We start from the raw sequence: 26,345 nt of genomic DNA on the forward strand, positions 1-26,345 counted from the left end.
TCAAATTCTCAGAAACATATGTATGAGAGTTGATTCAAACTAACAATACTAATCGCCCTGACAGAATTTTGAGGAGAATTAGAAACTAGACAATTGTTAAAATCTATCTCTAGAATATTCTTCTCCTTTCTTGGATTTTAGTGTTTGAGTTCCAGAGGCTAGTTGCTAATAGTAGCAGATGTCGACCTCATTACAAACTCTTTAAGCCATGATCAAAAGCTAATAATCTTCTGTGGTGAACACAATAACGTCTTTCCAATGTCTTCCTAGTGCAAGAAAACCACACATTATATCACAAGCCAGATACCACTGACCAGTCATTCTTTTGTTAATTTACCACCTAAATAGTGTCAAATATTCTTCGTAATTATGGGGGTGGGAAGGAAGGTTCAAAACAGAATAAGACAGTCTCTGTCCTCTAGGAACTCATAATCCAACAAAAATTTCATATCTAATAACTGAATTATTTTTTGCCTTTCTTTCTTGTTATACATAGAATAGTATAAAAAGCTTTAGACAGGTGGTCCAAAAGCTTGGGTCTTAGGACTGGCTCTGCCATTGACCAGTTTGTTGTACCTTGATAAGTCATTTTGCTTCTCTAGGCTCCAGTGTTCTCATTTATAACATTCCAAGCTTTAGAGTTCTACTCATTCCTCCAATATTCATCAGCTATTCGTAAGGGACCTACTATATGTGAGGTACTGGTTCAGTTACTTAGGTTACTTTAGACCTAAACAGATATATGTTTCTGCCTTCCTCTTCTCTGACATCCTCTATGGGAGGAAGACAGACAATGAACACAATAAATAAATAATATATTAGAAGGTTGTAATGCTGTGAAATAAACAGCACAGTGTAAGGGGAAATCTAGAATGTAGGCAAGGGATAAGTTGCAATTCTACATATAGTGATCAGGTGGGACTGAGAAAATGCCATTTAAGCAAAGATTTGATAAAGCCCTGTCCAATGTCCTCTCAAAGTATTTTCTTCCTATGTGGTAAGAAGGGAAAGAATTAGAGATGTGCTAGCAAACACCACAGAGATGGTTCAAACTTTCTTTGCTTTGCTTCCTTTCCTTACAGCCAAAGTTAAATATGTGACCTAGAACTTCTCTCTCTAGTATGTTAGAGTAGCCACTAGCCACATGTGGCTGTTGAGCTCTTGAATGTAGTAGTTAGTCCCAACTGAGATATTCTGTTAGGGTAAAATATAAACCAGATTTCAAAGAATGTAAAATATCTCATTTATGTTTTTGTATTGGTTAAATGTTGAAATGGTAATATTGTGTCTGTTGGGTTAAATAAAATATATTAAAAATACCTTTTACTTATTTTAGTATAGTTATCAGCAATTTTAAAATAATACATGTAGTTCACATTATATTTCTATTGGGCAACTCCTATGTAGAACAGGAAGTTTTGCTGTTAGAGTAAATGTCAGTCTTGCTGTGCTCGGTAAGTCATCTCTCATTTTGCTGAATGTCCTTCCTCTGGTATTCCTCAAAAGTTTTCCCCTTGTGGCTTCTGGGCCAAGGGTTGCAATCATAGGGTTCACATTTCTAGAATTCAGGATTCTTTAGGGCTATAATTAAGATACAATGTGGTAGCAGCAGGAGAAGAAAAGGAATTTAGATTCCTGGGATAGAACATAGATTTACAAAGGCATATCTTAGCAACTATAAGACAGGCCATTTTGATTTGGTTGTTATGCTAATTAGAGAAAATTATTTCTATCTTTAATCTTCATTCCAAGCTTAATGATAGAAAATGCTGGCTGTCATAAGAAAATGCTGTATAAAATAGAAACCATTTTTCCAAATCACAGCTAATCTCAAACCTTTGAGAGTCAAACTTAAAATTAGAAGAAAGGCTTATGTAGGTGCCTCTTGTTTTGTGTGTTTGGTTGTTTGTTTAGAAGGTCAGTTTATAGCTGGGAATCAATTCCATATACAGCTCTAAACATTTCATTTTCTAAAATGCTGGGTTTCCTTTAATCATGTTTTTGGAAGAATTCTAGACCGGGTGAGAATGCTGAAAGATTGTCCAGCTATCTTTCTTTAAGGAGGTGAAGAACTAAATCTTCCAGCTCAAGGAATTTCCTGTTCTCTTTATGATGATTCCCCAGGGATAGCAATAGTTACTGAATGGTTAGAGATTTCCCAATCTCCCTCAGGAGCCCATCTTAGTATTTAATCTTTCTGATAGTAAAGAGCTTCATTGGTATACAACCAAAAATTATATTCCTTAAGCCAATTTCTTTTTGTCTTTCTTTCTTTCTTTTTCTTTCTTTTCTTCCTGTCAGTGGAGAACAACTGGTGAGCACTAGTCTCTTAAAATTTTTCAAGTATATAAAAAGTTTTAATACAGTTAATTCTTCTTTTCTTCTTCCCTTTAGAAATTATTATATTAGCTGCAAAGTTCTACACAGTTGCACAGTATTGTTCCCTACCTGACATTTATATTTTTCTGCTTCTGTCTTATAAATCAACTTGAATTTTCTTTTTTCAATTTCATCCTGTTATTCTACTTTCTCATTTATCAAGGTCACTATGAATGCTTTTTCTTCACCTCATATTACCAAATAGATGTGTACTTGGACCTGTAGTATCAGAAGGTCATAAACCATGGCACTACTAACGTATATGTTCCAAAAGAGAATCAAGAAAAACTAGGTTCCACTGAAGAACATAGATGAGAAGGAACAAAAAAGACAATATTATGAGAAATTCAGTAACTGAAAATCATATAGGAACCACTCACCAAAGAGTACCAGGAAAGAGGAAAAGAGAATTTATAGAAAATAAAATGATTCCTAAGTATCCAGAGATAAATTATATAATGTGGATTATCTCAATTAATAGGCTATTTAGAAGTCCCCTGCTCATCCAATTTAAAACAATTCAGTTTAAGTGATGCTATTCAGAGCACTATTCTTTGTGATCACTGAAGAATAAATATTGTTCAGGTTCTAAAGGCTCTTCTAATCATTCTTTTTATTTATTTATTTTAAAAAAAGATTTTATTTATTTATTCATGAGACACACACACACACACACACACACACACACACACACACACAGAGGCAGAGACACAGGCAGAGGGAGAAGCAGGCTCCATGCAGGGAGCCTGACATGGGATTTGATCCCGGGTCTCCAGGATTACGTCCTGGGCGGAAGGCGGCACTAAATCGCTGAGACACCTGGGCTGCCCTAATCATTCTTTTTAGACCAACATCACCAGTGGTTGCTTACTCATTCTAACTGCTATTGTTTTGTTGGGTACCAAATAAAACTCTAACTGAGGGGCACTGGGTGGCTCAGTCAGTAGAGCATCTGACTCTTGATTTTGGCTCAGGTCATGATCTCATAGTTGTGAGATTGAGCCCTACATGGGTCTCGATACTGAGTGTGGAGCCTCCTTAAGATTCTCTTTCTCCCTCTCCCTCTGCCTGCCCCAAGAATAAAAATAATTACAATAATAAAGCAATTCTAACTGAGAGAAACATAACCTTTTTCCATTAATGTGAAGAATCATTGCTTCAATAAAAATGTAAAATGCTCTTGAGTCAATTGCTTACTGATGGATCAATTATCTTGGGAGAAGAGGGTAGGTAATACTGTCTTTTTTGACTGTGTGGGTGAGTAAGGGGAGAATTGCTGCAAAGTAGATGATAATTACAGGTGTCTGATACACTTGCAATTATCTAGATTTTTTTTGTCTTCATCACAAGTGTATAAGCTCATTGATGGTAGTAACTGTGTCTCCTTCATTTTGGGATCTCCTAATTTCACTTCAGAGTTCAGGACAGAAGGTATGTAATAAGTAACTGATGAGTGAATGAATGAATCCACAAACAAATGAATCAGGTAATCTATCTATTCACAAAGAAAAATGAGTGGCAAGTTTCAAGGCAAAATTATTTAGTTCTTCCAAAAACGACATACTTCATGTATAATTCCAGGTTAAAATGATGAAATATTAAAGTAGTAAAGTCTCTTAATTTTACATAAATTAGTTTGAAAGGTAAATAATACTAATATGTAAAAAGAACTATATATAATACATTATGTATATCCATTTAGATATGGATGTATATATGATAGTACATGAAAATGAAAATCAAGGTTATTATTAGTGTGACTTATGTTTAACTGCAGCAAGTATACCTTGAGTCTGATTTTAACTTAATGATGGCCATGAATTGATGGAGAGATACTGAGAGCCACCCAAGCAAAGGGAAAATCATTAAAAAGTGAATAAAAAGAATTACCAAGAGTGGGAAGGAAAATGGTAAAACTATCCATTTGACTTATACCAAGCAGAGAATACTAAGAAATGAGGAAATATTAATACATAAACTCTACTTATCCATTTATATTTGAGTCAATAGGCAATCAGAAGAAATTGGTTCTTAAGCAAGAGAATTACAAGATGAAATAGTTGGGTTTTTTTGTTTTTATTTTTGTTTAACAGTGTGCCAGGAAGAATTGAAGACAAGAGAAAAAAGTCCAGCCAAGAGGATATTGTGATCATATAAAAGTGAAGTGATTAGGGCCTATACAAGCATGACTGTCGGCTCAGATAGGAAAAGAGAAATGAAAGACAATTTAGTAAAACAAACCATAGAACTTTGTACCAGGACCAAAGAAAAGTAAAAGTAAATTTGAGGTTGTGAGTAAGGGGAGATTGAGGATACATGCGTTATTTTTTTTTTAAGATTTTATTTATTTATTTATTCATGAGAGTCCCAGAGAGAGAGAGAGAGAGAGAGGCAGAGACACAGGTGGAGGGAGAAGCAGGCTCCATGCAGGGAGCTCGACCCGGGACTCGATCCTGAGTCTCCAGGATCACGCCCTGGGCCCAAGGCAGCACTAAACCGCTGAACCACCCAGGCTGCCCAATACATGTGTTATTAGTGAATAGGAGAATTTAGGAAGGTATACTGTTTTGAAAGGGACCTATTAAGTTTTAGTGTCATTAAAATAGCTACCTCTGGAAGTAGCTGGAAATTTAGAATTAACAAGGAGAAATCAAGGCTGATTGCTGTATCTTCCTTCCTCTCAGTCTGATTGCTTATCTACTCTAGGAATGGTTTTCTGTTCGTTTGTTTGTTTTATGTTCTGGCTTTCGCCAAATTTTAGACTGATCCTTACCTTCATAGGAAGACTGTATGAGCCTCTGAGCCAAGGCAATTCTTTGATTTATTCATTCATCCAAGGGATATGAACTGTGTAACTTTCCTGTGTTAGGAATAATGCTGAATGCTATAAACACAAAGATGAAAAGATGGCTTCTTAGTAGTTATCCAAACAGTTATACAAAATATAATTACCAGTGAAACCTTACTTTTATCCTTCTTTGAGGGTAAAATTCAGGATACAAAATTCATCATAAAATTATGTCTCTAATTCTGTCCTCAACCTGCTTAGCAGAAAATCTAGCTTTTTCAAAAGCCTCCAAAATAGTTTAGGATCCCTTAGAAGTGTCACATGTTTTCTCTCAGCTACCACATGGCATCTCTTTTACATACTAAGGTGCATGGAAAAGTCTGGATCTAAACCTACTTCAATATTGCTAGAATATAAAGTATGGAGTGAAAGCCTAGTAGCATATAAAGATGAACAAGCAAGGAGAAGTCAAATATTCATACTGGATCTCTTTGATCTCTGTAAGATTTCTTCATAATATGGTTTTATGAAATGGAACCTAGTCTTCATAGGAATATTCCACAGAACTGCTCTTTGTTCAGGGGAACAAAGAAAAGCAAACAGATCTCTTTGTTCTGCATACTTGGAAATCTTTTGGTGTGAGTTGGGCTGGCTTTTTTTGATGAGATGCTGCCATTTGCCTTTTTTGGACTCTCCATCTTTCTGTTCCTTTTTTTTTTTTTTTTTTTTTTGGTCCTGTAACAGAGTCTGTCACCAGTTTATCTCTGGTTCTCCATGGCCATTCTCAGAGTCTGTCACCAGTTTATCTCTGGTTCTCCATGGCCATTCTCAGAGTCCTCTATCTTTAGCCTGAACACTGCCTTTGGAACTTTGTCCTGAGAGGGTCTTGAGAGCTTTCTGATATTTTTAAACTCTTGCCTGACTTGCTGGCCAAAGGAAGGATCTGTTCTCTCACCAAAAGGTGCCATCCTACCCCATTCCTCCCTCTCTATTTTCAGGTTTTCCCAAGTTTAGCTTTGTTTCAAACTGCAACTCATCTACCTCCAGTTCCTCAGATTAACCCCTTTCTCCCATCTTCTTTTTACGTAGTCTGTAATCCTCTTTTGGATTCTCCAAGGATATCCTAGACCAGTGCTTTTCCTACTTTAAATTACATAGGAATCACTTGGGGGTCATGTTAAAACATAGATTTTAATTTAGTAGGTCTGGGAGCTGAGATTCTGAATTGGTAATAGTATCCTAGGTGAAGCCACTGCTGATAGTCCATGAATCACACTCTAAGAAGCAAGGTTCTGAAGATTTTCTTCTTGGGGGCCTATCTTAGCTCAGTTCTAAGTAAGCTACTTCATTTGAAGATGAGGTGGTGGTCAACCACTGTATCTGCCTGGCCCAGTTATGCTTCCTTTCACTTACATTCCTGATCCCTGAGCTTCCAGCTATACCTCTTTAGGGATTCAACATGAGTCCAAGTAGAATTAACCTCATATTTCCTCATCAAATGTCAGGGAACTTCACACAGCACCCCTTCCCACCCCAATCACTCAGCTTCAAAGTTTCCAAAGCAGTTCTCTGTGTTCTGTTTTTCTTTCTATAGCTATTGCCATCCTTGGATATCTGTTTACTCCTAGCTTGGTCACAGAGTGGGACACAGGCTTCTTAGCTCCTTAGTCTCAAAGTCTCTTGAGGTCCACAGGCACTATTGCTTTTAAGGGCGTTCTTTCTGTTTTGGCAAAACAATTTTTTTACTATGTTTATAGCAAATATTATAAACATAAGGAAGTTACAGAGATTTAAGCTACTTAAAATTCTGGTCCCTGTTTTGGAACTGTAGCTCTCTTCCTCTGAGGTGATAAAATGAATGCCTAAAATCTCTTTCCTCTGTTACCAAAATTCTACTGTCTTCTTGATGCTTCATACCAATTATATTTGGTTTTCTCCCTGTTTAGTTTTGTGACCTCCCTCCTTGGTTGCTCTCCAATATCTGACTCACTTTCTCATGATATACTTCTAGTCCCTTACCTCTCCAACTCACCATTTTGCTTCCTTTGCAAAGAACTAAGAAAACCCTGTTGGTCTGATAGCAATATTTTAGAGTTTTAAAATGCTAACCTTTCGAGTCTTACTTGACTTTGTTTCCCTTGACTGCCACTCAGGCTCCTGACAAGTACTTTGGACCTCAGCTCTGTTAGCACTATGTCTTTGTCAACTGCCTAGGTGTGCCATTGAACAGATTATTTTCTGCCACTTAATTTGGAATCCTTATTTCTGTCCCCATTTTCTGTTTCTAGTTCACAGACCTGCTGTTAAACCACAAAGATTTGGCATAGAGTAATTAGGGACAACCCTCACATTTGTACATGACTATTAAAAAACTGTCTTGGCTACCTTTAAAAAATGTTGGAAAACTCCAAATTTCATATTAGATTCAAAATAAAGTGAAGGGGAATATGCATTTCTTTAAAAGATGACCCACTAATCCTCAACTGCACTGGCCCTTTGCATATGCTGTTTCCTTTGAACACTTCCCCCCACTGCTCTTTACATGGTTCATTCCTTCTTATCATTTATGTCTTAGCTTAAGTATCACCTTTCAGGGACCCTGCAGTCCTATATAAGAAGTTTTCATGTTTTTGTTTCATCAAGCTTACTTTATTCTGTTTGTATTCTTCATAACCTAATCACAAATTGAGCATATATATTTATTCATCTCTTATTTATTTATTTTTTAATCTATTCACTAAGCTATAAATTCTATAGGACACAGGAACCAAGTCTGGTTAGCCAAATATTAAATCACCAGCATACTGATTCAAATAAATATATAAACCAGCATGGTATATTGTAGGTATTCAATAAATATGTGTGAATAGATGCTTAAATTGAATTTAACCTTGGTAGAAGATAAATATGCCTGAATTAATTCAACCAAAAGAGTGCTTTAAGAGCCTCTCAGTGAGGATAGAGGTCCAAAACTCTGAGTTGAAATAGGCTGAATGGGAAGGCTGCAGAGTCATGTGGAGTTCTATAATTCCAAAAACCCCAAATAGATTTCAAGACTAAGCAATCAAGCACAGTTGGTCTCTTAACCCAGTTTTTACTGAGTCCCTCCTGAGACCATCAAGCATGATCAATTGCTGATTAACAGACAGAGGATTAATGATGCCTCTTGGCTCAAATGTTTGAAAAGTTCATATAAGCCATTCATATTCTCTTAGTATGTCCCTTGAAAGATTATTCTTTTTCTCTGCCTTTAAATTATTTGCTGTAGCTCCTGTATATGACTGAAAAGGTTACCCCCTATTGATTTTTAGATTTTTTTCAGTACATTTAAAGAAACAGATGTGAGGTCTGTAGGTGAATCAAGAAGTGAATGGAGAGAAGTACAGCATGGCATGATTAAGGAATGGAACTCTGCATAATTTTAGAAAAGTTAAGTATATGGTTACAGCACCCTGAAAACAGCACTGAACAAAATTAAGCTATTTTTCAGTCATAGTTGTGAGAAGGGAAAACAGGAACATGGTGAAGGTTTATAGGCAACATTCTCAGTCTCTGTTCTCAGAAGACAGCTCCATTAGGATTAGACTACTCAACTTTATTAAACCCAGGAAAGGCAAATAAGCTCTAAGTAAAAGAATAACACATATATGAAGGTGGGTATATGTGAATACAGTGTGACTATAAGAGGGGAGGAAGAGGAATGTCATTTATTTGTGTGTGCACAGGAAAAAAATTCTTTTCCTGGAGTGTGAAACCATTACAATTCCAACAGTTCCTCTTGAACTAAAGCCAAGTATGTGCATACCATATGACTCAGCAATTCCATTTCCAGAATATACCCAAAAGAAAGGTGTACATATACTCACCAAAAAGCATGTACTGGAATGTAAATAGGAGCACTATTTATAGTAGCTTCAAACTAAAAACTACCCAAATATCCAATAAAAAAATAGAAAGGAAAAATAAACAAATACTATCCTGTGATAGAGAATTAAGATCTAAAACTGTACACTATTTAAGACTTCACAAATGTAATAATAAGCAAAAAAAAAAAAAAAAAACACACAAAAAAAACAAACCCCAAAACAAAAAACAAACGCCCCCATGAGGTACCAAGAGTATATGATATGATTCAAATGATATAAAATATTAATATAGGCAAATCTATGCTGTTAGAAATCAGGATAGCAGTCATGTTTGAAGAGAAAAGTAGGGACTAGAAGGAAGCATTGGGGCTTAGGGTTTCTAGAATGCTAATATTCTGTTTCTTGATCTGAGTATTGGTTAAATAGCTGTATTCAATTTGTGAAAATTCATCAAGGTATGTGCTTATGATACATGTACTTTTCTATATATTATATGTTAATTTTTAAAAAGTTCTCTTTGGGACTAAGGATACTCCATTCTCCCAACTATCAAATAGTTACTCTCTTTTCCTTCTACTTTCATACTTTTTGGTTGTTATCTTGAAAGTTTAAAAGAGGAACAAGAAACAAGAATTTAAACGGCTAAATGCAAATGAAGAGTGAGAGTCAAATACGTGTGTGTGTGTGTGTGTGTGTGTGTGTGTGTTTAAGGATAAAAAGCAAGAAAGATAAAGAAAAGCAAGAAAAGGAAAAGGAAATCCCATCACCTAGTGTCATCTCTTATCACCCCCTTCTGGTGCCTGAGCTACTAAACCTTTTCTCTCAGACAGCCTGCCTTTTTCCTCCAGCTTATCCAGACAGTAACACAGAGGAGCCAAATTCCACATAGTCTGGGGGCTTTGTCAGGAAGCCATGGCTGAATGGAGAAAGGAAAAAGAAAAGAAGGGTAGGAAAGGATAGAAAGAAAGAAAGGTAATCACCATCTTCAGTGAAGCTCATTACCTACATACTGCTCTGAAAATTTTACTTATTTTCTTGTCATTTAACTGTTCAATAGCCACCCTGCAGAATATACTCAATTAAAAACATTAGATTGTAGTTTTCAAATTAAATACATTTAAACTAGATTTAAGTTATCCATTTATTCCTTAACCTAAGCAATAACACTAAACTTACTTGTTGTTTCAATACCATGACCAAATTTTATCTTTTCTGTCTTTCAAATAGTATTTATGTAAGTGAATTGCTTTCATTCTCATTCATTTCATTCATTTCAATGCCCTACAGGAGATAAAACTAAAAATTACATTCTGATAAAGACTCTTTAGAGTAGCTGAAAACTGACCTGGCTGGGGCTGGTGAGTTAAATAAACCACAGAGTAAAAATCAGAGTCAGAGAGTTTGATCCCAAATATCACTGATGTATAGGAAGAGATGTATAAGTTGATTTTTAATGGTTCTTACCTGTTCCTGAGGTGTCTACATATAACGTCTAAATGAAGAAGCCGGGCACCCCTGGTGGCCCAGTGGTTTAGCGCCGCCTTCGGCCCAGGGCATGATCCTGGAGTCCCAGGATCGAGTCCTGCATTGGGTTCCCTGCATGGAGCCTGCTTCTTCCTCTGCCTGTGTCTCTGCCTCTCTCTCTGTGTCATGAATAAATAAAATTTAAAAAAATTAAAAAAAATAAATAAATGAAGAAGCCCAACTGGCTCTTTGCCTACAGAATACCAAACCTTCAGAAACATCTGGATGATCCATTTTTCATCCAGAAATGAAGCATTAACATAAACACTGTTACTATTTTCCAATTAGCTGATAAACAAACTCTCAAAAATCAAAAGAAACACTATGGCCGTAGTTCTAGGTAGAAAATACTCCAATAATCACCAGCTGCCAATTCCTCATTTTTATAGATGAGGAGGGAGATGGAAATAGCTCATTCAAGGTTACACAGGGAGTTGGTAACTGGAGCCCAGGCCAATCCAGCGGGGCATTCCTGGGCAATATGTGATGCATGTTATCATACATTATTTTTAAGTATCTAATTTCAGCTTAGTTTCAGGGCACAGAAAAGGATTAATTATTTTCAGTTTTGAAATGGTAGATATAATTATCATAGAACTACGAGTACAGAATGTAGAATAAATGGTCCCTAAAAGGTACCTCTTTTAAAAAATGTGTTCCTACAAGGATATTTTCTCTTTAATCTTTTCTTCCATAATATTTTCCCTGCTATTTCCCGATATCACTTAGTCTTTCATTACCTATTTTTATTCATCCATTCTTCTCATTTTGAGGTTCAACTGAAAGATGATTTAAAAATAATTACACTACTGAAAATATTTACTTCTAGACCTTTCACTAGTTTAAAGGACCTAGTTATAAGAATATTGAAGTAGGAATACAATTATCTTATATACAATTTTACCCAAATTCTATTTCCTTTTGAAAAATATTCAGATCATCATCCCAAATTTTAAAAAATAAAGTATTTTCTCCTTAATCTTGAACAATTGTGGAAATTTAAGGAATATTTGGTAGTAAATAAATATTATGTTATATAAGTAAATTTTTTACAAAGTTTTTAAAATAAGAAAGCATTAATTTTTCTCCTTTGGAAAAAACAAGGTTTAAAAGAGTTGTCTTAGAGACTAGGGTATCATGACATGAGGATATCATCTTTTGCAGTTTACAAAGTATTTTAACACAAATTAAACTTGTTTGATCCTTATGAAGTATGAGAAGCAGAAGATACAACATTATTCCCATTTCACAGAGGAGAAAACTGAAAGTAAAAGAAGTGAAGACATCTTTGCACAGTCATATAGCAATTTAGTGGTAAGAAATGACTTAAAACTAGAATTTTGGCCTATAAAGTTCCTTTTTTTTTAAATGCTGTGTGATGGCGGCTGACCTCTCCCTTGCTGGCCCACCAATATCCAGTGCCTTCCCCATCCCACACGGTGCTTCTAAGGTAGACTCTACCGAGAATATACACAGGAAGACATATTGAATTAAGAATTCTGGCTGTACAAGCCTCCACCCTCCTACCCACGTAAAAATTCTGGCAAGGCCATCTGTTTAGTCAAGCATGTGCCTGATGGCTGTGGGAGGATCGACAACTGTACCACCATGGATTCAGGCCCTAGAGAGTAAATATTGAAACATGTGTTTGTTTTTGTACATGTGCCTTAGGGTTCAGTGATGGGCACATTTTAAAGATCTAAATAATAATAGTGATGGTGTTGCTGCCAGCCCTATTCCTATTGCAGTACCTGAGCTTCGCTTGGAGGAGAGATGTGGTCGTTTTGCTGATTACACATTCCCTTACCCATTCATGCAGTATCTCTAATCAAACCCCTCTTGTTCTTATACCTGCCTTGGTTCTTTTCTTCCTATTCTCCCAGACATGCTTTCTCTTTTGAAAGGTCCACTGTATGTTCCCATGGATTCTTGACAATTGATTTCTTCCAAGAAGATGCCTAAATTCTTTTTCCTCTCCTCCATGTAATGGGCTACCTCACTCCTTGTATCAGTAAGAAGCAAATAACACAATCATGAAGGATTTCTTGAGTAGGGTAGGTGTCAGTTATCATGGAAATACACAAAACAAATAGAAAGCTGTACCAGCTCTCAAGTACCAACGCCACTGGTTTGGAAAGTAAAGGATGCAATCACCTAAGAAAAGCAATCTTTAAATAGTCACCTAATATTATATGTGATGGTACATATAGGATGATCAAGGCAATTCTGAATAAAGGAATCAGGTTGGGTTGCACAGGGGTAGCTTTTAGAAAGAAGAGAAAATGGTGTCAAGTGATGATTTAGTTGGGCCCAGACCCAATTAACTCTATCAGTACTCATTTCCCAAAACCCTAAATAAACATACAATCCAACTTTTTATTAAAAATGAATTTTCCATCCACCTCAGCTTAGGATAAGACTATTAGCCACTCCCCTCAGATCAGATTGCCACATAAACCAAGTTGCTCATACTTAGAAGTTCTGCAGGGGGATCCCTGGGTGGCGCAGCGGTTTGGCGCCTGCCTTTGGCCCAGGGCGCGATCCTGGGGACCCGGGATCGAGTCCCACATCGGGCTCCCGGTGCATGGAGCCTGCTTCTCCCTCTGCCTGTGTCTCTGCCTCTCTCTCTTTCTCTCTCTGTGACTATCATAAATAAATAAAAATCTAAAAAAAAAAAAAAAAAAAGAAGTTCTGCAGATGCACCGAGAAGAGGTGAGTTTCAAAGGAATAATGCACATAGAACTTTAGAAAAAAGATTTGGAGAAAATGTTTCCAGTTGGAGATAGAAGTTTGTACAAAGCCAGTAGCAAATATAGAGAAAGGAGGTGTAGCTAAAGCAAAAGAAAAGCCATGTTGGGTTGCAGAGAAAAAGAAATCAGAGATTGGAAAAGCAGGGAATAATGGAAGTTCCTAAAACCAGACTAATGATAACAATTTATCAAGCTTCAGTTATATCCTGGGTTCTGTTAAGTATCAAAATCACTATCTTATTTTAGTTTCACAAAAATCCTATGAGAAAGTTACGAATCTGTTTTACATGATACAATGAAATGGTGAAAAATGTTGACCAAAGTCATGCAGCTATTAAGTTATATCAGTCATACATACGTCTGAATCTGCAGTTTGTACTTTTTCTCCTTTTCATAATTTGAATAACAAGTGTTTATGTTAGGTGGCAAGTTCTGGAGTTTCACCAGGTGTAATCTGAAGCCAGTCCCTTACACTAAGGGCAGGAAGAGACTATAAAGAAAGAGGCAGTCCACTCCAGATTGGTAGGTGGCAGATTTCATAAGCAAGAGAATTTACCTAGGAGGCTTGTCTTGGGCAGCCACAAAACCAGTAGGTATCTGCACCCAGCTGCCAGAATCTTAGAAGTTTATCATAGAGGCCTGACTTGGGTTCAGTCATGCATGCTGTCCAGATGGTCTCAACACTATGTTCCTTTCTCAAGGCTATGTCCTTGGAGCAGCTTCTGGTTGCAGGAAAGGCAAGCAGAATCCACATTCTAAGGATACAGGAGAGGGTGAGGAGCCTCGGATTGCTCAGTTCCAGCGTATAGGTCAATTGGTGGGCACATCCTCTCGATGACCAACCCCCCTCCACCCACTGACTATACAAGGAAGTTCAGAATCTTATAGGTTTTGTTTTTCAATTTAATTTTATTTTTGTCAGAGTAATATAAGCAAATAGCTTAAAAAGTTAAATATAAGATCTAAAATTTAGCAATTCCTTGCCCACTCCTCCCTCTCCATCTCTAGATACTGCTCCTCAGAGGCAACCATGTCCATTTCTTTTAACTATTTTCATTCTACTCCATTTTATGTATTTCACAATTATATGCATAGATTGCTACTTATTATTTTATCATTCTTAAACATTATTGCTATCTTGTCTTTATAGATGAGGATTTATCTTTTATATACTTGCATTCTTCTTTCCCTCTCCACTCCATCCTCTCAACTGTTACCTAATTTGGGGAGGTAAATTAATATTTAATTTTTATAATATGATGATATAAATACTATTTACTGCCTAACTAGGTAATGTACCCTCATTATGTTTCCTTTTATATAATGTTTTGCTTTTTGTGCACTAAAAAATTGCCTTGCTTTTTAAATGACTTTGTTTCCTATACACCTATGGCTAATTCTTTCTAAACACTCCATATATTTTTTAAAACATCCCACAATACTATTTCCATATGGTTCAATGCATCGGGTTGTTTGTTTGTTTGTTTATTGTCTTCAAGAAACTCTCTCTGCCCATCTCCTGCACTCATCTGGACTGGTAGCTCTACTCTCGTCCTTAACTGCTCTCCTGTATTGGAGTTCATGTTTCCTGAATTCTATATTTTCTAATTTCTAGTTGACTCTATTGCTCTTGGGGGGAATATTTCCCATAAGCATCCTAAGAAAGAGTACTTTGAAGGTCCAGTTTCGAGTCTTTGAGTGTCTAAAAATATCTTTAGTCTATTCTAATAATTAATTGATAATTTGACTTAGCATAGAATTTAATACTAAAATTTCCCTGAGAATTTTGAAGGTAATTTTTTAGCAGATAAAAGTGTTGATATTAAAAAGTCTAATGATTTCCAATCATTTGTGATCCATTTTTTTCAGATTTTTTTCTTATGCAATTATGTTTTTTTATAAACAAAAAGTATTTTATTTTATTTAAAAATTTTGTGTTTGAGTATAGTTGACATACAGTGTTACAATAGTCTCAGGTGTACAACATAGTGATTTAACAAGTCTATATGTTTTGTTATGCTCACCACAGATGTAGCTACCATCTGTCACCATACAATGCTATTACAATACCTCTGACTATATTCCCTATGCTGTATCTTTTTTTTTAATAAATTTATTTTTTATTGGTGTTCAATTTACCAACATACAGAATAACACCCAGTGCTCATCCCGTCAAGTGCCCCCCTCAGTGCCTGTCACCCATTCACCCCCAACCCCCGCCCTCCTCCCCTTCCACCACCCCTAGTTCGTTTCCCAGAGTTAGGAGTCTTTATGTTCTGTCTCCCTTTCTGATATTTCCCACACATTTCTTCTCCCTTCCCTTCTATTCCCTTTCACTACTATTTATATTCCCCAAATGAATGAGAACATACAATGTTTGTCCTTCTCCGATTGACTTACTTCACTCAGCATAATACCCTCCAGTTCCATCCACATTGAAGCAAACGTTGGGTATTTGTCATTTCTAATGGCTGAGTAATATTCCATTGGATACATAAACCACATCTTCTTTATCCACTCATCTTTCGATGGACACCGAGGCTCCTTCCACAGTTTGGCTATTGTGGCCATTGCTGCTATAAACATCGGGGTGCAGGTGTCCCGGCATTTCATTGCATCTGTATCTTTGGGGTAAATCCCCAACAGTGCAATTTCTTATGCAATTATTTTCTATGAGTCTTGGTGCCTGGGTCTTTTTCTTATTCTTTCCCTTCTATTATCCATGGAGTCATTTATTCTATATTTTATAGTTTTCCATATCTTTGTCTTACAAGCCTTCTACTACATTTAAATTTTCATCATGTTTTTATTTACAAAAAGTTCTCTCTTAGCCTCTAGTTGTTCTTTCCTCCCCATTTTTATACTCATACATATGCAATAGCTTCTCTTCCCCTCATCCCAAATATTGTTATGAATATTTTGTTTTTTGGAATTTTTTTTCTCCCTGCATTTTCAGTTTCTTCTATGCTTTTTCCTTTGTTTGTTTTGGTCTGTTTTTCATATTGAAGCTTTTCTTCAAATGTGTGGTAGTCCTTGCCTGACTATTCATATTTAAGAATGAAGAACTATAAAACTGGAAGCTCTCTGTGTTGGGGCAGTGTAGGGTGATAGTACAGCAAGATCGCTTTTTCCTCGAGGACCCCAAATGCCAGTATTGGGTAGCTATGTTTTCTCTGGAATCATTCAACTTCTACAGAGAAAAAAATTTCCAATTCTGAAGGCCAATGTCCTGGCCTTTGTAAAGACAGTTTATAGGAGGAAACAGAATAAAAGGGAGCAGTCTTCCTAGTCAACATAGAGACTTTGCTTTCTTCCCCTTATTTTTGATTCCAACCCTCACTCTTCCTCTAGTAATTTTAATGTCCTCAAATTCAGAGTCTCTCTCTGATCAATTTTCCAGGAAATAAGTCTTTAATATTATGCAATAATAAAGAAGTAGACCTAGGAGCTATACCATTTGGCATATTGATTTCAATCAGTCCCTTTTTATCAGCTTTGTTCTTGCATCTGCCTTCAGGGACTTCCTTTCAAGTCCTGAGCCTTTGAGAGGTTCCATACAAGAGATTACAAACTTTTCACTGGTATCCCACTCTACAGGCATTTTTTGTTGTTTCCTTCTTTATGCTAAGACATTTATTCCTTCATCTACCAAATTTCTTTCCCTGTTCTCTTTGACTTAATGAGTTAAATAAAATAACAAAAAATAACAAAATTACTTTACCTTCATTTTGGTGGGGTTCCTGAGATATACAGATGCCTAGTGTGCCATGTTTAACATTGTCACGAGTTTGGTTCCTTGGAAGCAGTTGCTGAAATATTTTGGGGTCTAAGGTTTGAGAGTAATACTTGTGTCAAGAAAGAGGAGGTAGCAAGTTTGAGCAGAAGGAAAAGCAAACAATGATGCAGGTCTGACAGGGTCTCAGCCAATCTAGCAAGGAGCTTGTAGGAGCAGTTTTAGTCAAAACTGTCCTTCATCCAAGCAGAAATACTTAAGCCTTTATACTCCCTGTCTCATTGGGTTATGGGTTGCCCTGAGAAGGTTATAAAGTTGGCCAAGCTAAGGCCAACACTGAAGGATCTGACGGCTATAGGAGATCTGCTGACCATACTCCTCACACCTGGGCAGCAGGTCCTTCTATGAAAGGGGTATTTGGGTAGCATATCTCTATGTCTACTACAAATAGGGAGCCTTCCATAGATTTTCTTTTAAAATACAATCCACATACCAAACAATTCACCCACTTAGAGTATACAATTCAATGACTTTTGGTCTATTCAGAGAGTTGTGTCCATCATCATAATTTTTATTACCACAAAAAGGAACTCTATTCCCCTTAACCATCACTCCTCAGTCCTCTTACCATTCTCATCCCTAGGCAACCACTGATCTACTTTCTATTTCTATAGATCTGCCTATTCTGGACATTTCATATAAATGGAATCATACAATATAAGTCCTTTGTGACTGGCTTCTTTCATTTAGCAGAATGTTTTCAAGGTTCATCAGTGTTGGAGCATATGTCAGTTTTCACTTTCTTTTATTGCTGAAAAATATTCTATTGTATGGATTTATTTATCCACTTATCAGTTGATGGACATTTGGACTATTTTCACTTTTTGGCTATTATGAATAATGCTGCTATAAATATTCATGCATAAGTTTTTGTGTGAACATGTTTTCATTTCCCTTAGATATATACCTAGGAGTGGAATTTCTGGGTCTCTCTATATTTAACTGTTTGAGAACCTGCCAAAGTTTTTTTCCAAAGCAACTGCACCATTTTATATTCCTACCAGCAGTTCATAAGGGTTCCAACTTCTCCACATCATCATCAATATTTGTTATTGTCTTTAAAAAAAAAAAACTATAGTCATTCTGTTGATGTGAAGTAGTATCTCTGTGGTTTTGTCTGGCATTTCCTTGATAGTTAATGTTAAGCATCTTTCAATGTGCTTATTGGTCATTTGTATAACTCTTCAGAGAAACGTCTATTCAAATCTTTTGCCCATTTTAAAATGGGGTTGTTTGTCCTTTTATTATTGAGTTGTAATAGTTCTTTGTAGACTCTAGATATAAGTCTTTTATCAAATGTATGATTTGAAAATATTTTCTCCCATTCTGTAGGTTGTCTTTTCACTTCCTTGATAATGTCCACTGAAGCACAAAGTTTAAAAATTTTGTTGATGTCCACTTTAATCTATTTTTTCTTTTGTTGTTCTTACCTGTGGTGTCATATCTAAGAAACCATTCTGTAATTCTGTAATCCTTACCACTCTGTAAGGTCATGAAGATTTACACCTATGTTTTCTTCTAAGAGATTTACAGTTTTAGCTCTTACATGTAGGTCTTTGATTCATTTTAATTTTTGTATGGTATCAGGTAGGGGGCCGAATGTGACTATCAGTTGTCCCAAACACAATAGATGTTAAAACTTGAGAATTGCATAATTAATTTTTTAAAATATTTAAGGAAATCCCTATCAAACATCTATTCTGTATACAGCGCTTTGTTAGGCACTATGAGATATTAGGTCACTGTTCTAATGTCTAAAACCCCTTTCTGGTTATTAGTTTCTGATTCTTATGCACTGGATTACTTGCCTTTAAAAATTTTTTAAACTGCTACCATAGAGAATTAAGCAGGACAATGGTCATGTACAAAGTATTTAAAATATGTCACTAAGAATTCTTTTGTGGTAGACCTGCATCTATTAAGCAGTTCATCTTATATAAATTTGTTTAAGTGTCTATGAACTTAGGAAAAATGGATTATTTGGTTTTTGTCAGACATTGAATTAGATGCCAGAGATACAAAGAAATATAAAACATGTTCTTTTTCTGTTATTGAGTTCACAGTCTAGTGGGAGAGAGTGACACATTCTAAAGAAATTTCAACCCACTATCTAAACCATCATACTATCTTCCACCAAATCATCTTGTCCATGACATTCTAAGAGATTTGCTGAAATCATAATTTGTCTTTAGAATTCCTTTTTTTTTAGTAGACCTCTAATCTTAAAGAAAATAACTTTTTTTAGGATCCCATGCTGTTTTCTGATGGTGGTCTTTATCAATATGCTTACAAACCATTATAAATAAATATCCTTGCAATTTTATATTCATTTGTCCACAATCTCTGTTAGAGAGAGAGAGAGAGAGAGAGAGAGGGAGAGCTCTTTTTACCATGCCATTTTTGTTAATTGGAAAAAAAGTTATCCATTTCCAGTCTCAGCCTCCTTTACTATTTTCTATGGTTACTAAACATTAATGTGCAATGATTCTGTGAAATTGACTTTTCTTACCAATTAGGAAAAAATTTCAACCTTATATATGTTTCTTAACATAATAGTCTTTTTCATCTTAGTAAATGTAACCACATAACAGTGGACCAAGTAGGGCTAGGAGATGTAGTTTAAAGTCAAGGGCTATGACAAAGAGGTTACATTATACAAAGTAGGAAAAACAATTTTTAAAAAAAGATAATGGATGAAGGTAACTCTCTATGGAATTAGAAAATAGATAAGAATGAGTATTAGCCTTCAGAAGAGATGAATACCCACCATTTGCTTCAATGTGGATGGAACTGGAGAGTATTGTGCTGAGTGAAATAAATCAATCAGAGAAGGACAATCATCATATGGTTTCACTCATACGGGGAATATAAGAAATAGTGAAATGGATTATAAGGGGAAGGAGGGGAACTGAGTGGGAAAAATTAGAGAGGGAGACAAACTATGAGAGACTCCTAACTCTGGGAAACAAACAAAGGATTGCAGAAGGGGAGGTGAGTAGGGGGATGGGGTAATTGGGTGACAGGGCACTGAGGAGGGCATTTGATGGAATGAGGCACTGGGTGTTATACTATATGTTGGCAAATTTAATTTAAATTTAAAAAAATGTAAAAAAATGATTAGAAAGACCTTTACAATAATATAATTAAAAAATTATTTTATGTTATTTATTTATGATAGGCACACAGTGAGAGAGAGAGAGAGGCAGAGACATAGGCAGAGGGAGAAGCAGGCTCCATGCACCGGGGGCCCGATGTGGGATTCGATCCCGGGTCTCCAGGATCGCGCCCTGGGCCAAAGGCAGGCGCCAAACCGCTGTGCCATCCAGGGATTCCCCTACAATAATATAATTTTTAAAGTACAAAATATATTTTTGGTTCTACGGATTGTAGTAAAGATAGCAGAGACTTATCTGAGTCTTAAGTCTCCTTATCCTAAAATAAATTCACTTTGGTCTGAAGGTCTGGTGCAAGTTCACAGTGTATCTTTTCTACCTTCCCTCTCAACTTCTAGCCTTGCCTTGGCTATATGGATTGATTATATTCTATTTCCTAGGAACTGGCTGAACTGACCTAACTGGTCTTCCGAACTCCTCTCAGAGCAAGGTTCTTTTTTTTTTTACTCAAAACTCCAGAATTCTTTGAGTTTTTGCCTTGAATTTGAGGTTCTCATTTGAGAGATGTGATTATCCATAGTCATGACAAAAGTAATGACATGTGTTCCCATTTTGAGCTCAGGTTATTGATTCTTATAACTCTTGGTAATATGAAGACATGGAATTACCAGAGAATGTAATGTTTCTTCAAAGTCTGAGAATTTTGTAGAATGAGTGAATTTTTCTGACCATCCATCACTTATTGTTATTATAGAGGATACACACAGCAGAGGTTTATAAGATTGCACTGGTTGATTATCAACTTCAGGATATGCTTTAAAGTTGCTTTTTAAAAAACTTGATTCCATAGTGTCTAGTTTTTTCTTGTTCTTTGTCTTCTTCTAAAAATACAGCCATAGAAAACACCCTTGAGTGAACTTAGCCTCAGTAGTTGAGTTCCTATTAACAGACATTTTACTGTAAGAAAACTCATGAAGTCGAAAGATTTTAAAAATAAACAAGTGCTTGTATTCCAAGCTCTATCAATGTTCCCATCTTATGGTTAGAAGTGAAATATTTTAAGTCTTCCCCTTGATTTTCACATGCAGACAAAGAGTTGTATAAGCAGTATTTCTACTTATCCTTTTTATTGTGATTTCACTGTTTATGCTGCACCATGATGAGAGGAGATTATATGTGAAGTCATTATGAATTATTGTTGGCAGGAAGAAGAACAGCCAGAATAAGTGATTAAAAAGAGAATGAAGCAAGGGTCTGCTGGGGATAGGGGTGGTGCTGCAGCTGCTACCTCAGCATGAGAACACAGACCTGTTATGCATGTGGGGGGAACACATGGTCTGCTTCCATCCTTGCACAACCTCTATTTCCGTTGAGTTCTCTGCTGATTCTAGTTCTCAGTCCAGAAGGAACTGGCACAATGTTTACTACCTGGAGGGATTAGAAATAAAGACCAACACCCCCACAGTGCCTTTGAACAAGTAAGCTTAGAAAGCCACAGAAGGGTGGACAGATTGCTAATAGCAATGGGAGGTGGGTATGCCTTCTATATTATGGTCCTAAGGGAATACTATCAATGGGAAATCAGGAAGAAAAAGAACCAGATTGCTGCCAGAAAAGAATATCATTGCCTGTGTAGAGACTGATCAGAGACACTTGCCCCGTGTGCACCTAATGTTTAGAGGACTACTTAGGAAGAATAGGCCACAGAAGCAGCCATATCCTTGTTGGAAATTGCCTCTTAGCAATTTTCTTCCCTTAGCGTGATGAGCCCCTCATTTTTTCCCTGAAGCACAATAACACCTGATCACAAATTTTGAGTGTGCTTTCTGGGACATGCCAGGCTTATGGTAGTCAGTTAGAAGCACAGAATCTCAAGAATTAAAAAGCAAGAAACCTTAGAGGTTATCTGGTTAGCTGTGTATGCCCAACTGATACTGAGTGAATCATGAGTTTCCATCAAGTTTGGCATCTGCCTCTGAATTTATATGATGTCATTTCAATGCTGACAAATGAACAGTCTGGCTAGAGCCAACACTTGTGTGGGATGCTTCGTCCACAGGCATTAGCTGGTTAATTTGATGAGAAATCAGTTTTTTCTGACTCAATGGACTGCAGCATCAGACTTTCACCTGGTCTGGGCTTCATTTTCTTGTCACTGTCACTGTGATTGCTGGGGCTCTGATTTTCTCCTTTCCCCATTCTGCTGCTGACTTTCTGGTGGGTTAGCTATTTAGCTCACTCTTCTCATTGCCTGTCACAATCTGTCCTCTCAACTCAGGAAAAAAGAGAGGCATAGCTCAGGCCTCAGGTCTCAGAATGAGGGATGGTTACCCATCTTCTCCAGGAAGAATCTAAAGTTCTTCCCTTCTCTTCTGGGATCAGGATCTCTCCATTCTCCCCATACCCTACTCCTTCAGCACATTGGGAGGATTAGGAAAAGGGAAGGACTGCAATGGTCCAGATTTTAGGCAATGGGTCAGGGCCTGAGACCAGGCTAGACGCAGAGAGGTAACTGCAGAGATTTACTTCCAAGGTATACCTTCAAATGAGGTAAACACACAGGACTTTGTATCCTTAAATTAAGGGGACCTTCTAGCTACAGAAGAAATGAACCAAAGATGGGGTAGGCTGCAGACCTTTCTCTTAAAACCCACTTGACCAAAACCTGTCTTCTAACCCAAGACCATGAACCTGAAAGAAATACATATCAGAGATGGGAACATTAAGAGAAATGAGAGAGATGATATGACTGAGATAAACCAAAATAGGAAGAGACAAATTTTACTTTGGGGATGAATAAAAGCGAAGTTTGTTCATTCTACCTCTGAGTCAACAAGTAATCCTAATTTTGTCAGAGAAGCTTAAGAGTTCTGCGAAACATCTATATTAAGTGTAGGAATTCCTATAAATTCTGAATCAGTGATATTCAACCTTGGCTTCACATTGGAAACATCTTGGAAGCTTTGAAAAATACTGATACCTGGCTGGATTCTCTCAGAAATTCTGATTTAAGTGGTTTGGGGTGCTACTGGGCATCAGAATCCTTAAAATCTGCCTAGGTAAATCTAATCTAACAGTCAAGGACATTCTAAAAAAGAAAGGATCATATGTAGCAAGGAAACTTTTTGGAGATTAAGTTACCTTTTCTTTTCTCTGGAAAGAGGAATGCCATAAAGCACCTTACAATTACTTTAGGACTCTCCTTTTAGATGCACTTTAGGATTCACCTTAGAATCTGAAGGGATCTCTTTCAGACAGACAGGTGTATAGGTGTATAGGAGCCTCTGGAGTCTGAACTCAGCAGTCACTGTCTAGAGAAGAAGGGATATGATCAGATGCTTTGGGTTTTGAAAGTTCAAAAGAAAAGTCTACTCAACTTTAGTTGCAGATCCTCACTGGAGAAAAGGGATAGTAGTTCACAGTTAACTGATGTTTTGGCAGGTATCTGTATATGATTTGCTTTTGCTGTTCTGTGCCTGAAATTTCCTTCTCCCTTTTATCAAGTTCCCAGCTCAAATATCAACTCTCCTCCCTGCAGCTTTCCCTAACCACCTCACAGAAGATTAATTCATTTTGCATTCCTAAAGCACTCTATGCATATTTGTATTCATGCACTTGTCACATTGTATTACAGTTATTTGTTTACCTGCTTGTCTTCTTTCCCAGAATGTGAATTTAGTGAAATCAGTGACTTCACTTTTCATCTTTATGTAATAAATATTGAGAGTGCCTGACATAGGGTAGGTGCTTCACAAATATTTATGGAACAAATCAGAAATAAGAGATGAGGTTCCTAGACTAGTTCAGCTTATAATGTGATAGGTATATAAGTAATGAATAGTATAAAAAATAATGTGGAGTAATCTTTATCTTTAATGAACTATGAAGTTTGTTTAAACACACAGAATAAGTAAGAATGTAAATACGTAAAATGCAGATATTTCTTAACATGCTACCCTACCAGGCAGTGGTCTACTAGGCATCATACGCATGAGATAGAAGAATAGCTGGAGCTTGGGACGCCTGGGTGCCTCAGTGGCTGAGCATCTGCTTTCACCTCAGGCATGATCCTGGGGACCTGGGAGTGAGTCCCACATCGGGCTCCCTGCAGGGATCCTGCTTCTCCCTCTGCCTAAGTCTCTGCCATCTCTCTCTCTCTCTCTCTCTCTCTCTCTCTCTGTGTGTGTGTGTGTGTGTCTCGTGAATAAATAAATAAAATCTTAAAAGAAAAAAAGAATCGCTGGAGCTTATTGTGAGAAGCTGTTTATGCTATTGGTGGTGGAGCAGTGAGGTGGGGTGGGGTTGAGGGGTGATATTTAAATTTGAACTTTACGCTAAGATGTTGTGGAACTGGAGGAGTCCTCCAAGCAGGAAATGACAAATCAGATTTTTCATTCAAAAGAGGGTCACTGATTTTAAAAAAGAATCAATCTGGTGACTTTCTGGCAGATTAATCATAGTGTGGCAAAGTGGGGACCAATTAGGAGGTAAGAGATGGGAAAATGTGTTTTCTATTCCTAGTTTCAAATAATACTTACCAACTGTTATGAACTAGACGGTGTGAAAGTCCTGACCCCCAGTACTTCAGACTGCAATTATGTTAGGAGATAGGGTATTTAAAAAGGTAATTGTTATTTTTAAAAGATTTTACTTATTTATTCATGAGAGACACACACAGAGAGAGGCAGAGACACAGGCAGAGGGAGAAACAGGCTCCCCATGGGGAGCCTGATGCAGGACTCAATCCCAGGACCCTGGAATCATGACCTGAGCCAAAGGCAGACACCAAAAACTGAGACACCCAGGTGCCCCTAAAAAGGTAATTAAATTAAAATGAGGTTATTAGGGTAGACCTTAACACAACATGACTGGTATCCTTATAAGATGAGGACATTAGGACACCGACAGACACACAGAGGGAAGACTATATAAAGATAGGTAAGAAACATCATTTGTAAGCCCAGGAGAAAGGCCAAAAGAAAACAACTCTGCTGACACCTTGATTTCAGACTTCTGGCCTCCAAAACTGTGAGAAAATAAATTAAACGACTCAGTCTGTGGTACTTTGTTGTGGACAGCCCTAGCAAACTAAAACACCAATAAACTCTTAGGACATAATCCATTGGTAAATTGTATAATGTTGTCATGTATTATTTTTCATGGCCAAATACCCTAGAGCTTAGAGCAGTCTAAGGGTCAGAGATTATATATTTTAACATACAGTGTTTTACTAAACTTTAAAATAACGTCTTAGAAATGTCCCATAGAAACCTAGGATTGGGGTACCTAGGTGTCTCAGTCGGTTAAGTGTCTGATTCCTGATTTTGGCATAGGACATGATCTCAGGGTTGTGGGATCAAGCCCTGTGTCCAGCTCCACACTGAGCAGTGAGTCTCTTTGAGATTCTCTCCCTCCTTCTCTCTCTGCCCCTCCCGGCCGCTCTCTTTCTCAAATAAATGAATCTTAAAAAAAAAAAAAAGAAGAAGAAAAGAAATAAACCTAGGATTTGAACGAATAATATGAAATTGCCAAAAACCTTGAATAAAGATAATTTTTCATCCATTTTAGGTTTCTCTAAATGAATTTATTAGAAATTGATATTTGTTCTTTTGGCCCCCTCCTCCCAACCATTTCAACCTCAAGCATGCACTCATATAGACTTGAACGTATACTTATTTAAAGAATCTACAATATAGCCCTGGCCATGCTGTTGGTAGAATATAAGCACACAGGAGTAGTCATTTGACTCAAAGAAAACCAATGTTGAAGCTAGGCTGACAGATCAGACTCTCTCTCTCTCAACTTTTCCTCTTCTTTCTCTTTCTCTCATTCTCATTTGAAACAAGAAGCCTAGAAATTGAGGGTATTGGCAGCTGAATAATGTTCATGGTGGAATTTCTGACTGAAAACTGAGAATGGCTATTGCTGAGGCTTCTAGATTTGGTTTTTCTGAAACCTCTTGGTTGCTTGGAGATCTGTGCCCTTATTATAAGCACACATCTTCCTTTATTGTGCTCCTTTAAGTAGATTTATCTTCCCTGCAGCCAGACATTCCCTAATACAAAAGATAAAATGAATTCTAGAGGTGAGATTAAGCTTTAGAGACTAAAACCATACATAACCACTGATATA

The 26,345-nt window shown here is 36.9% G+C and overlaps 1 protein-coding gene across 1 annotated transcript in view; it reads right to left on the minus strand.

Annotated features, from left to right (window-relative positions):
* Positions 1-4,754: 4,754 nt before the first annotated feature.
* The window catches only part of LOC125754232 (uncharacterized), a 65,264-nt gene continuing 43,673 nt past the window's right edge, over positions 4,755-26,345 (minus strand). Inside the window, exons 4-5 of the mRNA XM_049105251.1 lie at positions 10,498-10,676; positions 4,755-5,263 (exon numbers count right to left, since the gene is read on the minus strand). Of these exons, the coding sequence (XP_048961208.1) occupies positions 5,245-5,263; positions 10,498-10,676 (198 nt within the window). The 3' untranslated portion in view covers positions 4,755-5,244. The remainder of the gene's footprint in view (positions 5,264-10,497; positions 10,677-26,345) is intronic.

The sequence above is a fragment of the Canis lupus genome, chromosome 33 (genome assembly GCF_003254725.2).
Source record: "Canis lupus dingo isolate Sandy chromosome 33, ASM325472v2, whole genome shotgun sequence".
Taxonomy (NCBI): domain Eukaryota; kingdom Metazoa; phylum Chordata; class Mammalia; order Carnivora; family Canidae; genus Canis; species Canis lupus.